The sequence below is a fragment of the Myxocyprinus asiaticus genome, chromosome 11 (genome assembly GCF_019703515.2).
Source record: "Myxocyprinus asiaticus isolate MX2 ecotype Aquarium Trade chromosome 11, UBuf_Myxa_2, whole genome shotgun sequence".
In the NCBI taxonomy this organism is placed as follows: domain Eukaryota; kingdom Metazoa; phylum Chordata; class Actinopteri; order Cypriniformes; family Catostomidae; genus Myxocyprinus; species Myxocyprinus asiaticus.
The window spans coordinates 42,180,641-42,199,174 of NC_059354.1; the positions used below are offsets into that span (position 1 = coordinate 42,180,641).

General features: G+C 35.6%; 1 protein-coding gene across 1 annotated transcript in view; it reads left to right on the forward strand.

Annotated features, from left to right (window-relative positions):
• Nucleotides 1–18,534, forward strand: part of LOC127447906 (carboxy-terminal domain RNA polymerase II polypeptide A small phosphatase 1-like) — a 41,694-nt gene continuing 23,160 nt past the window's right edge. The window contains exon 1 of the mRNA XM_051710089.1: nt 1–1,135. Coding sequence (XP_051566049.1) covers nt 1,060–1,135 — 76 coding nt within the window. The 5' untranslated portion in view covers nt 1–1,059. The remainder of the gene's footprint in view (nt 1,136–18,534) is intronic.

The window sequence follows — 18,534 nt, forward strand, 5'->3', positions numbered from 1 at the left end:
ACAAAAGTTCGCAAGAAAGTTTTCCGACTTGACAAAACGTGAAAGGCAGACCAATATGCGCACATTCATTTTAAAACCGCTATCGATTTGCAACTAATCAAATATATTTTATCTATCGGACTTCAGAAAAATGTGTTTAAGTCAGAATTGAGCATTCACTTTCGGCGACGCTAAGAGATCTTTTAAACTTTGTTTGCGTATTGGATTTTGTAGGTCTTAAAGGGGAAACGCATATTATTGAAATCTGTTTCCAAACGAGCGGGGACGCTTTGTACAATTGTTGATTTATTAGTTAGTTTGGTTGAAAGAAGAAAAGGGTACAAATTAAATACTTTAAGATAGAAGATACTTTTAATGGTTTACGTTTAAAGGAAATATAAAGTTATATAATTGAACATACTTTATAAATAAAGATACATTTTGCTCTTAAGTGCACGATAATTATATAAAAAGTTTTTTTTTTTATGACTTACTGAGCACAAGACGTTTTGAATTCGCATACAGTACCATGTCTTGGTTCGAAACTTTGCGAGACCACCATCCCCTTGAATCTTCAATGTTTAATGGTGCATGCGAACAAACATATACTAAAATATGTGTTCAGACCAGTTTTTTTTTCTACCGATTCTTCTAATCATTGGAACACTTTTTACACATTTATAGACTTTGTACTTTCAAATTGCACTTTTGCAGTTGCCTTTTGTCCGATAGTGGCGTTGCCGCTTTAAGGTGAGGGGTGCCTTGAAACCGGCGAGTTCCATGTTTGTATCTTGAAATTGAGAGCCGAGTCGAACTCCATGTTGTGAAAAGTTATCATCTGGGAACTTAACTTTTTATTATTATTTTTATTTAATTGTCTCCCCTCCCCCTCTAACTTATACAAGCATACGTGTCACATTCATCCTCGTACGGTTTCGCATTATGTCTGTCCTTGAGCGGTAAAAGTCTTTTGGGTTTTTGGGAGCATTTGCAGGGAGGTTTTTTATTTTTTTATTTATTTATTTTTTTATATTTTAATACGGAAAACGTTTTACGCTTTTTTCTGGCTTTACGGATCTCATGGACCACCCGTCCTCTTCGATCATCACGCAAGTGAGCAGGGATGAAGAAGCGAGTGCCCCTTTACGGGAAAGAGGTGAGTTGGGAGATAGTTTTGGAGCGGCACATGTCAAACTCCTTTGAGGACTGTTTTGGGCGGCGACCACTAGATACAAAGTTGCAGTCGTTTTGAAAGTCACATTAACTGGCCTTCAATGAAAACAAAGTGTTAAATCACGGGTTTCCGGACATTTTCCACTCCAAAAAGTTTATTAAAGTTGACGCATCATGCATGCAGAGTCCATTCACTCTATTGGTATATGATACATTGCTGACCCATCATCACATACAGTTTGGCTTAAGCTCCACAAATATGCATGCAATAAACTAGAGTTTTATTAGACAGCGACTTTTATTTTTTTTTATGTTGTTGAAGTCTCCGAAGTGAAGGGGGCGTGTCCATGATGACACTGAACTGACGTTTGAGGAAAGCTTGTAATTTCTTATTTACTTTGTAGTGTGTTGCATTTTGAAGTACATAAGACAATCCGTCAATCAGTCGGCTTGTGCATATGTGTGCAGTTACCATATAATGAATGACTTTTGAGTCTAATAGAGCCCCTCCATAGGTGACAGGTTACCAGGAGACAAGATTGCACAGTGTAGTCATTGTATGTTAGTGGAGCCTCCCTTAATCTTTTATTAGCTTATATCCTGATATGCAGATCATGTCTTTTTGCTGGCAATGCAGAATGCTTGTTGGGGTAAAAACTCTGACATTTTTGCATGATAATTTTACCATAGGCTCACACCAAGCACAATTGAATAGTATTAAGCTGGTGTAGTTTACATGAAAGCAAAACTGTTACACTACACAGTTTAAATGGAAATACACAACCTTTAAAGTTTGGACACACTTTTCACACATTTATTTCTTGTGATCTTAAAACCTTTTAATCTAAACTAAAGGCTTAAGCTTAAATGCTTGAAATCAGTTGTGTAGTCTATTATGAGTTGTGCTTGCATATGGATTTCTTTACTAAACTAACATTTTCATTATTTTTTATTAAAGGGATAGTTCACCCTAAAATGAAAATTCTCTCATCATTTACTCACCCTCATGCCATCCCAGATATGTATGACTTTCTTTCTTCTGCAGAACACAAATGAAGATTTTTAGAAGAATATTTCAGCTCTGTTGGTCCTTTCAATGCAAGTGAATGGTGACCAAAACTTTGAAGCTCCAAAAAGCAAATAAAGGCAGCATAAAAGTAGACTCCAGTGGTTTAATCCATGTCTTATGAAGCGATCCAATCAGTTTTGGGTGAGAACAGTCCAAAATATAACTTCCTTTTCTACTGTACATCTTGCCATTGCAGTCTATAGGCATGATAATGATTTCAAGCTTGAATTTCAAGCAAAAATTACCCTTCCTAGTGCTTGACGCATGCGCATAGTGCAAGATGGTGCTGGCAAGTGTAATTGAGCTTGAAATCATGATTGCCAAGGAGACTGATGATGTCAAGATTTACAGTGAATAAAGGAGTTTTGGTCAGTTTGCACCCGACTGAGTAAATAATGAGAGAATTTTCATTTTTGGGTGAACTTTCCCTTTAAGAGAATGACCAGAGTGGGCAGAGCTCTAATCTAATCAAAGAGTGGCTACTTTGAAGAAGTTATATAATTTCAGAGGTTTTATTTGTGTGACATTTTTTGGTCACTGCATAATGCATACTTCTATTTGTACTGACTTTTCTATTATTCTAAAATGTGGAAAACTGCAATAATAAAGAATGAATAGATGTGTCCAAACTTCTGACTAGTATGTTAGGCCTGTATAGAAGGTCATAGGTCATTATATATCAGTAATCAAAGAGCAAGCTACTGTTTGTGTACAGGTCAAAGGCTAGATGAAAAGTGACCCTTGGATAATTTTCTTGACTTCTCAGCAACTTCTTAGGGATAGAAAAGTATTTTGCTCTCAGCTGAGTGTTGAATTAATCCTTTTTTGTGTGTCTGCAAAATTTCACAAGCTTGATTTCAGATATTTATATAAACAAATTTTTTTTTTCTAATTATGCCTTACAGTGTTGCTCATCTGCTGTCTGTGATCATAAAGTATTTGATGCAAATGAAATTTGTTTTAACTGTTTTTCAAATCTTGAACATGACCACATTACTAATATCTGGCCATCGCTCCTTTTTTTAACAGCCATCGGCCACATTGCTCTGTAGTAGACATCTGTCATTGAAAAATGGTGAATTACTAATTAATAATGAAAAAGAACTACTAATAACTGTTATTACTACTAATTAATACTTTTTATTATAGAACTTTTGAGCTTTTTAGTTTCTTTATACTAGTGGTGGATGGATATTTATTTATTGATTTTTTTTTACATGGCAGATGGCAATATCGAGAGAGCGAGTAGCTATTGGCCAATATAATGCAGATGTGTATTTATAATGCTGATGCACATTTAGCTATTTAACGCATTGCTTCGCAGCTGACACGGCACAGGCATCAAACACGGGGCACGTTGATGCGGTTCAGGTGGCAGACAGTACATACAATGGTTACCCAGGTTTTTCCTTTCTTCAAGAACGAACAACGCTAGAGTAATTATTCTATGTCCTTTGATAATGATTTGTGTCGAATTTAATGAACAGTATGTGAGTTTTGTTCCGTGGTGTGGCAGAAATTTGAGCAGCCTCCAGAGACGTATAACATTTGATATCAGTAATTATTGACATATTTAAAGAAATTACACTGTGCTATAAAAAAAGATAATGACTAGTTTTGCTTTAGTTGTACGCATTTATGCCAACGTTTTAAGTTTAGTTTTAAGCTTTGCACAGTTTTTCAGTTTTTATTCTTTGCAAATAAAAATGTTTCAGAAACATTCTAAATTCTTTAATAATGAACGCAACCATGTTTTCTGAATGATTGCGACTACAGTGAGAGCTTGGGGAGGATCCCTCCAGTTCCAGCCATAGCAGTCGGCCTCACTGCTTATTTTTCCAACTGATGTGTTTTTCACGTACTCCTTTTTCCCCTCTTGTGCACACAGACATGGAAATGGTTTACAGGCTTGTGTTTTTGTTTGACATTTAAAGAAAACCACTCCCTGAAGCAGGTTCAGTTCTGTGCACAGACCCTTTCCATCTGTCTGGGCATTTACTTAGATTTACATTTACATCTAATCATTTAGCAGACTTAGAAATGCTTTTTAAAGGGATAACTCACCCACAAATTAAATTGAAACTTTCTTCCGCGGAGCACGTATTTTAGGCAAAATGTTGGCCTTAATCACCATTTACTCTCATTGCATCTTTTTTTCAGTACAATGAAAGTAAATGGTGACTGAAGCTGGCATTCTGTCTCCTTTTGTGTTCAATGAAAGAAAGTAATATGGGTTTGAAACTGTACGGGGTTGAAGTAAATGATGACAAAATTCAAACTAACTCCTGCAGTGGTGAAAGTGATGGCAGGCACACTGTAAAATGTATGAGGAAGTGATCTAGTTATAAAGAAAATGTACCAAGCCTCTGTGTTGTGCCTGTCCTGAAAAAACATTTGTCCTCAAGAATGTTGCAGAACTAGGTAGTACATCTCAGATTGCCCAGATGAATGTAAATGAAACAGTTTGTTCTGTAAGTACAGTTATGACATGCTTAAAAAGGAATCGAGAGCATGTACAGACTATACAACCTTGCATGTAATTAGATTTCATTATTAAATCTATTCATAGTTCACTGTAAAAAATAAAAAGTTGAGTAAACTTAAAAAGTAAGGCAACCAGCTGCAAAGCATTTTTGAGTTTATTCAACTTCAGGCAAATTAGTTTTACCAACTTAACAATTGAAGCTGGATCTCAAGTTCCATGAACTTAATACAATAAGTTCAGCGAACTCAAAAATATCAATGATCATTAAGTTCAATAAACTTCAATTTTTAAGTATAGCTGTCCATAAATTTCAATATTTTTGAAAACAATATAATATATATATCTATATATATATATTTTTTTTTAAGTAGATCTAGATTTTGACATAAGATCATGTATCAGCCCTACTAAGAGACCAAATAGATGGTCTAACTTAAATGGTGGTGTAGGTTACAAGTACTTCAAACTTTTAGAAGTTGAGTCAACTTTATAAATAAAGATACTTCATCAAAGCGAACACTAATTACCCTGATGGTGACTTTAAACAAAACACAACTTTCTACAGCAAAACATAATTAAAAACACATAAAGAGCAAAAACATCTGTTAATTAAAATCAGATTATTTACAAAAGTCGGCACGCTTTGACCAAACACACTTAAATAAATTCAAGAGCAGGGGATTGTGGGTAGTGTCTTCAGCCACAATGCTTCACCAGTGGGCATGCTCCGTAGCAGACGCAACAATGTGAAGTTCATAGTGCTCAGCCTTACAAGGTTCCCTCAGATTTTAACCCATGAATTTTCAAGACCTTTTCTTGACTTTAACAAATGGATAACATCATTAAAGATATGAGTCGAAATCAAAGATTTAAATTCCCACATATTTCCTGATTTTCTGTGGTAGAGCCTGGCTTTATAGACTTACAACAGTGAAATTTAAGCCTCCATTTCACAGAGGTGCACAATGTTTCAAATAGGGGTGTGTTGGAGGGTCAGTGATTAAACTGAGCATGCTCAAAAGCCTGTATGTTCTACCTTCACCACCAGACTTGATATTGTATGTTCTCACTGTTTAAAAATGTAAGTTGCTCTGACTTAAATGGCATAAAAGTTGACTTACTTGATTGTTTTATGTAACCTCACTTTTTTCGAAATGAGTTCAATCAACTTTTAAAATTGAGCTTGTCTGACAAAACTGAAGTTGGATTTTTTTTTAGTGTTGTTGCAGTTACTTTTTAGGTTTACTGGTAATTATCAAACTGCTGTAGTGTCTGATGTTTATGGAAAGATTATTTTTTAACGTATCAAAAAGAAGGCTACTTTATATCTAAAGAAGAGAGGCTGATGAGATTTATAATGCCATATTAATTTGATTGTATATGTCACTGTGTATGACAGACCCCATTCTTTGCCTGTCTCTCAAAAGTGCCGTCTCATGAATCATGGGAAGAATCCACTGAGCAAATCTTTAGAAAATGTTAGATGTGGTGAGAAAGAGAACTAGAGGAGCTGAAGGACACTTGTGGTCTTCAAGGCTTGAGGTCTGCGCAGGATGGATTTTTCAGACCCGTTCCCGCTAGATTCTGTCAAGCTCCTGCAAAAAGATTTCATATTATGTCCTGCTCCCAACCGCAAATCCCGCAGGTAGAGGTCTTCACTGACTTTTCAGTCCTGCTCTCGTAAGATTCTGTCCAGCTCCTGCCCTCTCTGGTGTCATAGGTTTTTTTTCCAATTCCACCCTCAAAAGATTTTTTATTTGTGTTTATTTCAACATGTTAAGGGGAAAAAAGTGTTTTTTCCTATATATTTAGGCATAAGTAATAAATATGATTTCTAACAATGGAAATAAGAAATAAGAAAACAAACATGGATTTCTAACAGTTTCTAACATGGATTTCTCAAACCAACTTTATAACAGAAAACAGTTTAGGCCTTCTATACTCAAGAAAAAAAAAGTGTTAATTTCCACCACATGGAGCACCAAGAAGAATTTGTTTTGTACATACAAAAAGCCACAGCACAACCAAATTAAGCAACAACACAACAAAACTAAGCCACAACCAGGGTTCGTACGGTCATGGAAATCCTGGAAAAGTCATGGAATTTAGAAATTGTGTTTTTTCCAGGCCTGGAAATGTCATGGAAAAACAAGTTAACACTGAATGTTTTGGAAAAGTCATGGAATTTATTAACAAAATATTTTCGATCGAAGAGCAACGCGAATAAGTGCTACTCGGAGCCCGCACGGAGCAGCAGTATGCAAAATGCATTACTGCGTAAACTTAGTAGTTTGTGAATAGGCGTAGTGCCATGCGGTGTCGCATTTGGCACTTCATTAACGCTATTGAAGTTTGCTCGTGATCGCTCAATTCATATGGATAGTGTATAATTAAAGGAATTAGTAAATTTCATATTTACATTATTGTTTGAATATATTAAGGCTTTGAATGTTTGTACTATGTAATAACTCACCAAAATTAAGCTTATGGTGATGTTTGCTTGTGAGTCTGAGCAAGTCTCAGTATCACCTACATTCTCCTGATTTTAATGGAAAACATGAGAAAAGACATGTGCTGATTGTCATTGATGTCCCTTGATCTTTTCCCCGGTCGCTTCTGTCAAGAATCGTATCCGTGTACTGGAGCAAAAGCAGATTTAGGGCTCACCTGCGAAAGGTGTCTGTTTCAGGTCTATTTCTCTCAATTTGTTTTCCATTCTAATCTGTAATTATTAACACTGACAAATGTATATGAAACTGATGCAAATATATATACAGTATAGCCTTTAGATTTCGAAATGTTCTCAGCTGTTTGGATGTGAGGCACTGGCTAAAATTCATGACAAACTGCGTCCCGAATTGATATAATATTAAACGCAATTCTGTTCCCTTTAGTACTGAGCAATTTTCTATTATAGCCTACGTGACGGTTTATATTTTGCAGAACAGACGAAAGAAAAGCTGTCGATGCGCGTGTCTGATTCAGTGTTTGTTGCGTTTCTCACAGGATATACATTTGAAGAATTTCTCTCTCTGTGTCAGTGGTCCAAAAATAGTTAGCATGAATGTTGTCTTAATTGTGAGCGCTGCCTGCAAATAATCTCAGACCATCTCGGGAGGTGCTCGGAGTTGAATTAAAGTTAAACCCAATGGTTTACTTTTTACTGTATATGTATAGCTAGATATACCGGTATATTTTCATCTGTGTTTGAATAGGAAAAAAGTGGCTTGTAAAAATCGAAGTGGGAATTAAAAAGTTGACAGTGAGACATCCAAAAGATGAGGTGAGAGGACAAGACAAAAACAATAAATAAAGTAATAATAAAATAAAACTTTTGTGAGTTATTACTAGGGGTGGGCGATATACCAGTAGACTTGATAAACTGGTAGAAATTTGGCAACCTGTATACATTTTGGATTACCGACTGGTACCGCATGGCAAGAGATTTGCACCTCATTCTATTCACGTAACACATACGCGGTACACATTCTGTCGGAGAAATTGAGAAGGAAGGCGGGGCGACACGTGAGACTGAGAGAATTGAAGAAACAGGTTTTTTCAGGTACTGACAATTTTTGAGGGGCCGCCCAATCGAAATTTCGGGCCGCCAAAAGAAATTAAATTCTAAATATGCTTCTCATCTCACACACGCAGCTGTGTATCACGTGATTGTCGCGCATGAGTTCACTCCAGCAGGCTTCCAGATTGTGCTCCACAGACAGGAGGACGCAGAGTGTATGATCACTGGCGCTACTCAATCTGGTTTCTCTCTGTCGCGGCACAACTTAACTTGCGTGACCCATTTGAATTCTACTGAGTTTTGAGTGTTTTACCTTAAAGCACTATGGAGGAAGTCAGACATCTCAAACGTGAGAGAGCCTGACATTCTAACCAACCCTGATGAGGAAAACAGCTAAAACAATGTGTCATGTGCCAAAAAATGTGTCATCTGTCATGCAGATTTTTTAACTACACATCATCACCCTTAATAAAATTCCGTTCGAATGATAGATATTAGAAAACAAACCGGCTTTGCTTTCAGATATTCAATTATTCTCTACAGAGATTACTTAAAAGAGCTTAATGAAGTGTTTTTTCTTTTATCAAGGATAGGAATGATATCCTTTTTTTTTTTACTCATGAATTATTTCCTTTGATGCATTGCTTTCAGAAGATGTCAAGTTTCATGAGGAAAGTATTATAATAATAATAGTAATCAACAACATCAGAATGAAATTTGAAATTTTGCATTTTGGTAAGGTTGATTACCACTTTTTGATTACCACCAATTGTTTTTATTTTATTTTATTAATATAATTTTTTTACTCCTTTCCAAATAAAGAGAAAATGAGCTAAGAGGAGGTAGTTCTCATTTATAAAGTATTTAATTAAATGACTGGATATTTTTTTCGAAAAATGTAACCATATCGTGATATATCGTTATCGTGATATAAAATTAGTTATATCATGATATAAGATTTTGGTCATATTGCCCACCCCTAGTGACATTGTATAAGGTGTATGTTTTGACTGTTATAGCCATATTTCACAAATGGGTAGAAACTAGGGCTGTCAATCGATTTTTTTTTTTAATTTTCTTTTATTTATTTTTTTTTAACCACAATTGATCATGTATATAGATATTTGCTGAGAAAGCCCCACAAATAACAATAATTCAATAATTATAATATGTAATGATTAAATAATTATAAATAGTTAGCCTACATTTAAGTAAATATAAAAATAATCTATATTATAAAAATAATAATCCAAATAATTAAAATGCATTACATTATTGTGGCAGACAAGTAAAGCTGTGATGAGACAAAAAGTGGCTTTAGAAGGCAATGTATTTATTAGGAGTGTGCAGCGGAGCCATTATGTGTAGTTGTATCTGTATCTGTTCATATGACAAAATTATCTGCCTCTGTATTCAGATAGTACCAGGTGTGTGCGGGGCTTAATATTATTATTATTATTATACAATTATTATTAAAATATTATTTTGTTCTTTTTTTTTCTTACCAGATGAAGCTGAATTTGTAGGCTACAATAACTGTGGAATATGCTGTGGTTTCTCCTGGTATTTCAGATATTAAAATCTGCATGAAACAGAATTTTTGTTTGTCTGTGCATGTATAACAACTAGGGCTGCCCCCGACCAAAGATTTTCCTAGTCGACTAGTAGTCGTTAGTTTAAGCATTTAGTCGACTAGTTGTTGCATGTTTATGATATTAATTTAATTACTTAAATATATATTTTTTGGGGGGCATCAGAAAATGGTTTGAGTTCCAGGGCTGAGAAAGAATGTTATAAGTAACATTGCTAACACTGTTCTACATTACAGAGAAATACTAAACCGTGATAGTGAGCCTTTAAAATATACATTTTACAAGTGCGCGCACAAAGCGAGCCACAGTGACACCGGCAAAAGCGGTAATGATTCTGAATGTGTCTGAAAAACCAGCAAGGAGACTGTCTGAACATTTTGTTAATTTATAGAGAGAAATGCACATTAAGTTAAACATGCAGTAAGTGAGGTACTAATTTAGCTTCCCCACTCCCCACAAACACTTGGATAAGCCTAATAGCTCATATTTATCTAGGTTATCTAACGTTAGAGCTGAGGCGATATTATTGAACATAAACCTATCATTGGCTTACAGTCCACAGCAATCCATTTTGCAATTGAATTAGTCAATCTGTCAGAAGGTATATTTTTAATAAGGGCTTTTCTAAGGATGCATCAAAGTCAGATGAATGCTTTTAGAGCGCTTTGGTTGCATCGCACCATAAACACAGCTTTTTTAGGTCGCTGTGTCAAGTTAAATGTGGTTTGAAATGTAGAAAAGCACGTCTCGAGATCTCTGCATTCAGAATTGCACTCCATCAGATTGTGTTTAAAGCAAGAATGCGTTCTCATCTTGTGATGTTGCAAGTATCAAGCAGCTTGAGTGTGGTGTGTTCTACATATGCTTGCTGCTCCCCTGCTGAAAACAGGTGGTACTTCAAGCTTGAATTGCTCAGAGGGTAGAACTATTCCTTATCACGGTCCGGGAACATGATTAATTGCAAACATTTTTTTAACGCATTATTTTTATATATAATTAATTTCACCGAATTAACACGTTAAATCAACAGCACTAGTAGAAACATTTGAAAACGCTGCAAAATAATTTTGGAAATTCATGAAATAGTCCTGGAAATTTACTAGTCACAATGTGTACGAATCCTGCACAACATAATGAAAAAGCCACAGCACAACAATTTTAAGCCACATCAAAACAAAATTAAGCTACAACACAACAGAAGGCCACAATACAAAAACATTAGTCTAAACCACAACGGAAAAGCCACAGCACAACAAAATTGAGCAACAACATGATCATTTTAAGCCACAACACAACGGAATTAAAGCGACAACACAACAAAATTAAGCCACAATACAACAAAATGTAAACCACAGCGGAAAAGCCACAGCACAACAAAATTAAGGCACAACATCAGTACCACCTCTCCTTTACACATATTACACAGTTTGCATAGGGTACCAGCTTACTAGGGGGGCACCAGAAACTCCACTGGCTGCATTTCCTCGCACATTATAGGTTATTCAATGACCCGATAGCAGTCACAGAACACAGACAATCACCTTGCAGTTCACACCGGTCAGATCGCCTTGCATCCTATTTACTAATTTTGTTGTGTAGTGCACCCATCATTGTACAGAACCATGCAACGTTAATTTGAACCACATCGAAGTAATACAATTAGTTATTTTCCTTTGACATGTACAATATACAGGGTGGCCCAAAAAAAATAAAAAATAAAAAATAAAACAAATCAGCAATTATGTTTGATTGGTCATATCTTAAAAGTGCATAAAGGTGTTTACATGATTTTTGGTGTATTTGTACAACTTTTTGTAAACAACAAAATTATGTCACTGTGACGTCATCGTGGGCAACAACTTGCTACAAATAAATAAATAAGTAAATTGTTTGGCCCAAAAAAAAAACAAAAACAGGGCAACATGGTAAAAGAGAAGCACCTAAGTTTGCTGCCATTGGAAACTAAACAATTTACTTATTTGTTTATTTGTAGCAAGATGTTGCTTACAATGACGTCACAGTGACAACATTTTCTTGTTTACAAAAAGTCGTATAAATACAGTACGGCAAAAATCGTGCAAACACCTTTATGCATTTTTAAGATATAGGGCTGAAATGATTAGACGATGTTATCGACAACATCAACAATAAAAAAAAAATCAACAAAAATGTTCATTGTCGAATAGTCGTTTGATCTAATTTAACGTAACATGAGAAACTAATGATTGATGAGAGGAAGAAGACACAGCTCACAGTCCAGACGCACTCAAAACTTTCCAAACAGCTTCAGGTGATGTAGATCGCAAAGTATGAGGGAATTATAAAATGACAGTACGTATGAAAGGGTTAATACAACCTTTTACCTCGGGGCACAAGCTGAATAGCTGGTTAAGAGCTAATGATTAATCATTGCAATAATCGCCTGAATAGTCAAATAATCATTCTAATAATCGTTAGGTTAGTCGATTATCAAAATAATCATTAGTTGCAGCCCTATTATGAGCAATCGTTTATTTGGGGGGCCACCCTGTACATGACAACACCTTCCAACATGTGTAAAATGATTGAGTCCATCAGTATGGCTCACCTTTTCATCTGTGGCTTGTTTCTACATGTAGTGACGCTCATGAGGAATCCCTGGATTTTCTGCTTGTCAAATACTAAAAATATTCACTAACACTAAGTTGGCAGAATATCAATTGATTGCAGATTTTTTTTATTTTTTATTCTGGTGCACAGACCCTCTTTATGCATTTCTCCCTGTTCATAAGTAAAAACATAGATGTATCAGATAACTGAAATGTAAGACATCATAAAGACATTAGTGCACCCCCAAAAATGAGCATTTTGCATTTTTTACTCACCCTCATGTTATTACAAACCCAGATGAAATTCTTTACTCCATGAAACACAAAAGGAGATGTTAGGCAGAATGTTAGCTTTAGTCACCACATACTTTCATCTTTTTTTCCATACAATGAAAGTGATTGGTGATTGAGGCTAACATTCTGCTAAACATCTACGAGCCTAGTTACTGACTGACTAATTTTTCTGGATACTGGAATTCTACTAAACTTTGACGTGTTGCATTGGGCTACACAAACACCAAGAGCACTGCTTGCGTAATTCAGTAAAAGTCTTCCTAACAGCTTGCTCTTTCAAGCTAAGAAACATTTTAGTACCTGGATTAATTAAGGTTCACTACTTTATGTGTCAACATTAAAAATATGTTACTTGAAGTGGAGATTATTCTTTACTGAGGCTTAGCTTTCAGTGTGACCCCTTAAAAAGCATGCCAAAACTTTGTCCAGGACCATCTGATATATTTAGGTTATTGGACTTGAAGCACCTGTTCACCATTTTGTTATAGTACAGTATTTTTAGAAAGGCCAATCCTCAAAGCCTTGCCCTAGTCAATTCTCCATGCTTGGGACTGACAACAGCAAAGACTGCAATTGCAAACAGGGTGGCAATCAGCAGGGATGCAATGTGACATTATATTGATGTCTGGATTGCATTATGATAATACAGCTATTATTTGTTCAGTGTATTGCTTCTTATTCATTTTCACTGGACAAGTGTTGAACTTCTGGCTTTACTTCATCGTAGAGCCATAGAAGTAGTGCAGAGTTAAAAAAATAACAATGATGCGAGTAATGTACCTTGGTTCCAATGTGTTTCTTATTACATGAAAACTTTGGTAGTCAACTTGTACGGAGAATCTGTTTGGACATCTTTAGAAATTAAACTATAAAAAGTTATAGACTATTATATTCTCGATATTCTTGGCTTGTTATGAGTTCACGTTTTGGTCATATAATTGCGTGTTTGTTGACCTAATGCCGCTGTATGTCTTTTTGTATCAAAAATATTAATGTGAAAAACATTTAAAAAAATATATTATTATAATAATAATAATAATAATATGTTTATTTTATTTTGCACCTTTCTTGAACCCAAGGTCGCTTTACATGAGAGCAAATACATGAAATACAGCAAATGGACAGATAACACATACACTCAAAAAAACAAAAACAAAAAAAACTCCTTAACAAGCTGCCGAGAGATAACACTGAGTGAAGAGATGAGTTTTTAGATGTGATTTAAAGGAGGAGAAAGTGGTGAGTTCCAGAAGGGGATGTGGGAGAGCATTACAAAGTCGAGGAGCAACAGTCATAATATTGATTCAAGGTGTAAGAATATAAATACAGTATCTTGATGTAAAATACAGCAGTACCTTGAAACTTAATCCCCCCACCCCCAACCACCTCTTCTATTTGGCAAGTCTGCATGCAGTCACCAAATATTCCTAATATTTTAAAACCCTTTATTATTTTCTGTCTTGAAAGGTGTTATGTCCCGTCAAAGTGGGTCAGTGGATGTGGTCAGTAATTGGAACCCCTCTCTGTCTGTATGGCATTGTGGATTATCTCGTCATGCTGTTCCCAGACTGTCGCTGTTCTGTACCTGTTTTGTTGCCCGTGAAACATGATCTGGCGGAGGCAGGACACAAAGAAAGCTCAGTTTTGAGTCTTCCATTGCCTTGCGGCGGCTCATACTTCACTTCCTCACACTTCCTGTTCCTATTTTGGCCGAGCACATTGCAGCGGAGTTATGGGCCAAAGATATGGCTGCATTCCAGTGAGGGTGCGCAAATGGGGGAAAAGTGAGAGAGAGAGTCCTTTGGGGCCCCCGGAGGGATTCTCATGATCTCTGAGTTCTATTGAAGCGGCAGGTCTTGTACATTTAGGATCTACTCTGTTTTCCTTGCATTTCCTTTCTGGTTCTGACTAGGGCTGAAATGATTAGTTGACATTATCGACAATGATAAAAAATTGTCGTTATCGTTATCGAATAGTCGTTTGATCTCATTTAACTTAACATGAGATCACAGTAAACTCTAATGAGGGTGCGTGAGAGGAGTACCAACCGCAGCTTGTGCCTGATTGAGGAGAGCTGTCCAGACTTTCCAGTTCCAACAGCTTCAGTTGACTTGTATTGCAAAGTATTAGGAAATTATACAAAAATACATAATAAGTAAATACAGAAGCACTCTTGTTGTGAAATAAAGCGGAGCCATAGCTGCTGTTCTGCTTAAGCAAAACTTGCATGTCAGAGCGTCTTTAAAGTAAACTTCTCTGCGAGTTTGCGTTATATCTTTAATGCATCCTTTATTAAAGATCAAATAATAAGGAAGCAGGTCATGTAAGTAAGTACAAACTCTGAAACTGGCATTTCTCTGTGCGGTCAGCATGAGTCATTCTATGAGTCACGTGAAGTGACCTAATCTAAGAGGGAGAGGTTGAAACTGCAACCCGGCTGATGCTCACTTTGGCACGGGGACATTTGTCTCTCGCGTGCGCTTGATGCAGCAAGATGAAAATGTGATGGCTCGCGACATATTGAATCATAATATATGTGTCACGGTGTGTATCTTATCAAAATCTACCTTAGTGTTAAATTTCCAAATATACATCAATGAAACTAAATCTAAATTATATATATAAATAAATTATATATTACATTTTCAAATTTAGTATTTTTTTTTTTTTTTTTTTTTTCAGCAGAGAAATTTATGGATAGATATTAGGGTTGGGCAATTTACATTGTATTTGCGATGGTTACCAGAATCAGAATGAGCTTTATTGCCAAGTATGCTTACAAATACAAGGAATTTGTCTTGGTTTCAGAACCTTCCATTGCACAAACAATACAACAACAAGACAGAGATAATAAAAAAAATAGAATAAAAATAAAAAGTGAATAGAAAATATAAGTATATATAGAAATATGCAATAAGACAATATATATACAGTTGTGCTCAAAAGTTTGCATACCCTGGCAGAAATTGTGAAATTTTGGCATTGATTTTGAAAATATGACTGATCATGCAAAAAAAAAACAACTGTCTTTTATTTAAGGATAGTGATCATATGAAGCCATTTATCATCACATAGTCGTTTGGCTCCTTTTTAAATCATAATGATAACAAAAATAACCCTAATGGCCCTGATCAAAAGTTTACATACCCTTGAATGTTTGGCCTTGTTGCAGACACACAAGGTGGCACACACAGGTTTAAATGGCATTTAAAGGTTAATTTCCCACACCTGTGGCTTTTTAAATTGCAATTAGTGCCTGTGTATAAATAGTCCATGAGTTTGTTAGCTCTCACGTGGATGCACTGAGCAGGCTAGATACTGAGCCCTGGGTAGCAGAAAAGAACTGTCAAAAGACCTGCATAACAAGGTAATGAAACTTTATAAAGATGGAAAAGGATATAAAAAGATATCCAAATCCTTGAAAATGCCAGTCAGTGCTGTTCAATCACTTATTAATAAGTGGAAAATTCAAGGATCTCTTGATACCAAGCCAAGGTCAGGTAGACCAAGAAAGATTTCAGCCACAACTGCCAGAAGAATTGTTCAGGATGCAAAGAAAAACCCACAGGTAACCTCAGGAGAAATACAGGCTGCTCTGGAAAAATATGGTGTGGTTGTTTCAAGGAGCACAATATGACAATACTTGAAAAAAAATGAGCTGCATGGTTGAGTTGCCAGAAAGAAGCCTTTACTGCGCCAATGCCACAAAAAAGCCGGTTACAATATGCCCGACAACACCTTGACACGCCTCACAGCTTCTGGCACACTGTAATTTGGAGTGACGAGACCAAAATAGAGCTTTATGGTCACAACCATAACCGCTATTTTTGGAGAGGGGTCAACAAGGCTTATAGTGAAAAGAATACTATCCCCACTGTGAAGCATGGTGGTGGCTCACTGATGTTTTGGGGGTGTGTGAGCTCTAAAGGCATGGGGAATCTTGTGAAAATTGATGGCAAGATGAATGCAGCATGTTATCAGAAAATACTGGCAGACAATTTGCATTCTTCTGCACGAAAGCTGCGCATGGGACGCTCTTGGACTTTCCAGCACGACAATGAACCTAAGCACAAGACCAAGTTGACCCTCCAGTGGTTACAGCAGAAAAAGGTGAAGGTTCTGGAGTGGCCATCACAGTCTCCTGACCTTAATATCATCGAGCCACTCTGGGGAGATCTCAAACGTGCAGTTCACACAAGATGACCAAAGACTTTGCATGACCTGGAGGCATTTTGCCAAGATGAAAGGGCAGCTATACCACCTGCAAGAATTTGGGGCCTCATAGACAACTATTACAAAAGACTGCACGCTGTCATTGATGCTAAAGGGGGCAATACACAGTATTAAGGACTAAGGATATACAGAGTTTTGAACAGGGGTCATTTCATTTTTTTCATTGTTGCCATGTTTTGTTTTATGATTGTGCCATTCTGTTATAACCTACAGTTGAATATGAATCCCATAAGAAATAAAAGAAATGTGTTTTGCCTGCTCACTCATGTTTTCTTTAAAAATGGTACATATATTACCAGTTCTCCAAGGGTATGCAATATATATATATATATATATATATATATATATATATATATATATATATATATATATATATATATACACACACACACACACACACACACACGTATGTACAAATACAAATCTGTTATATAAAGGTAGTACAAGGGAATGTAATGGCAGAAGTAGGATATGTTGGATAAATATAAATAGACTAAGCTGTGTATTGCACATAATTATTGCTCAATGGGGCAGTTTTAACTGTTCATGAGATGGATATATAGTATGTTATATATATTGTAGTATGTTATTACAATTAGCCTACGTTGCAACCGGTGTGGGGTAAGTTACTCAAAATAATTCACTACAAATGACTAATCACTTTTCTAAAATTGTAATCACATTACTGACTTTACTGATTACTACATCATAAAAATGAAAACAAAATCACATTATTAATTACTTTTGAAGTTTAAAGTTATATTCTAAAACACTTTTCACAGAAAAGTTATCATTTTTTCCACTCATCAAATTCAAAATAGTCCTTGTTCATTGTCGTACGCAAGTCATACAATCAGTTCTGTGCGTTTTTCCCTTACAATGACTTGTCAGCAGTCACAGAAACGCAAACAGATGTGCATACCGTATGAGCATAATTCATGTTCTACATGTTATTTTAGAAATATGTGACCCAAGTAATGTACTTAAAAGTAATAAACTTTATTGAAAGTCAGTAACTGTAATCTGATTACAAGAATTTAAAATGCAATGCTTTATTTTTTGTACAGAAAGTAATTAGATTACAGTCATTTATTAATTTGTAATTAGATTTCACTCAGTACTGGTTGCGACAGTATAAAAATAATAGCGGCATTGTAAATATGAAATGATCGTAAAATGCTTTTTACTTGATCCTTAGGTTTCCTAAAGACTGGTGTGGGATTTTTCGTGCCTTATCCTTTTGTCACAACTCACGACTATGAAAGCATTAAAACGGATATGTTTAATAAAAATGTGAATATTGAATGTAAATGTAAATAAATGCAAATTTTAAGAATGTCTCTGATTTCAAGCTCTGCAGCAAATATGGCCATGGGAAATTCAATTGATTCTGCGAGTCAGTTCTTTTGCTTGTTGCTAAATGGTTTAAAACAATGATTTGTTTGAAATCTCTCAAAAATGCTCATGGAAGTCCCAAAGTTGCATTTTGTCTGTTTTAATTATTATTATTTTTTCTTCGTAAAACTAATGTGAAATATTAAGTAGGCAAATACTAAATATTGCTATTTATTTGTTATTAGTATAATGTTTTATATTGGTAC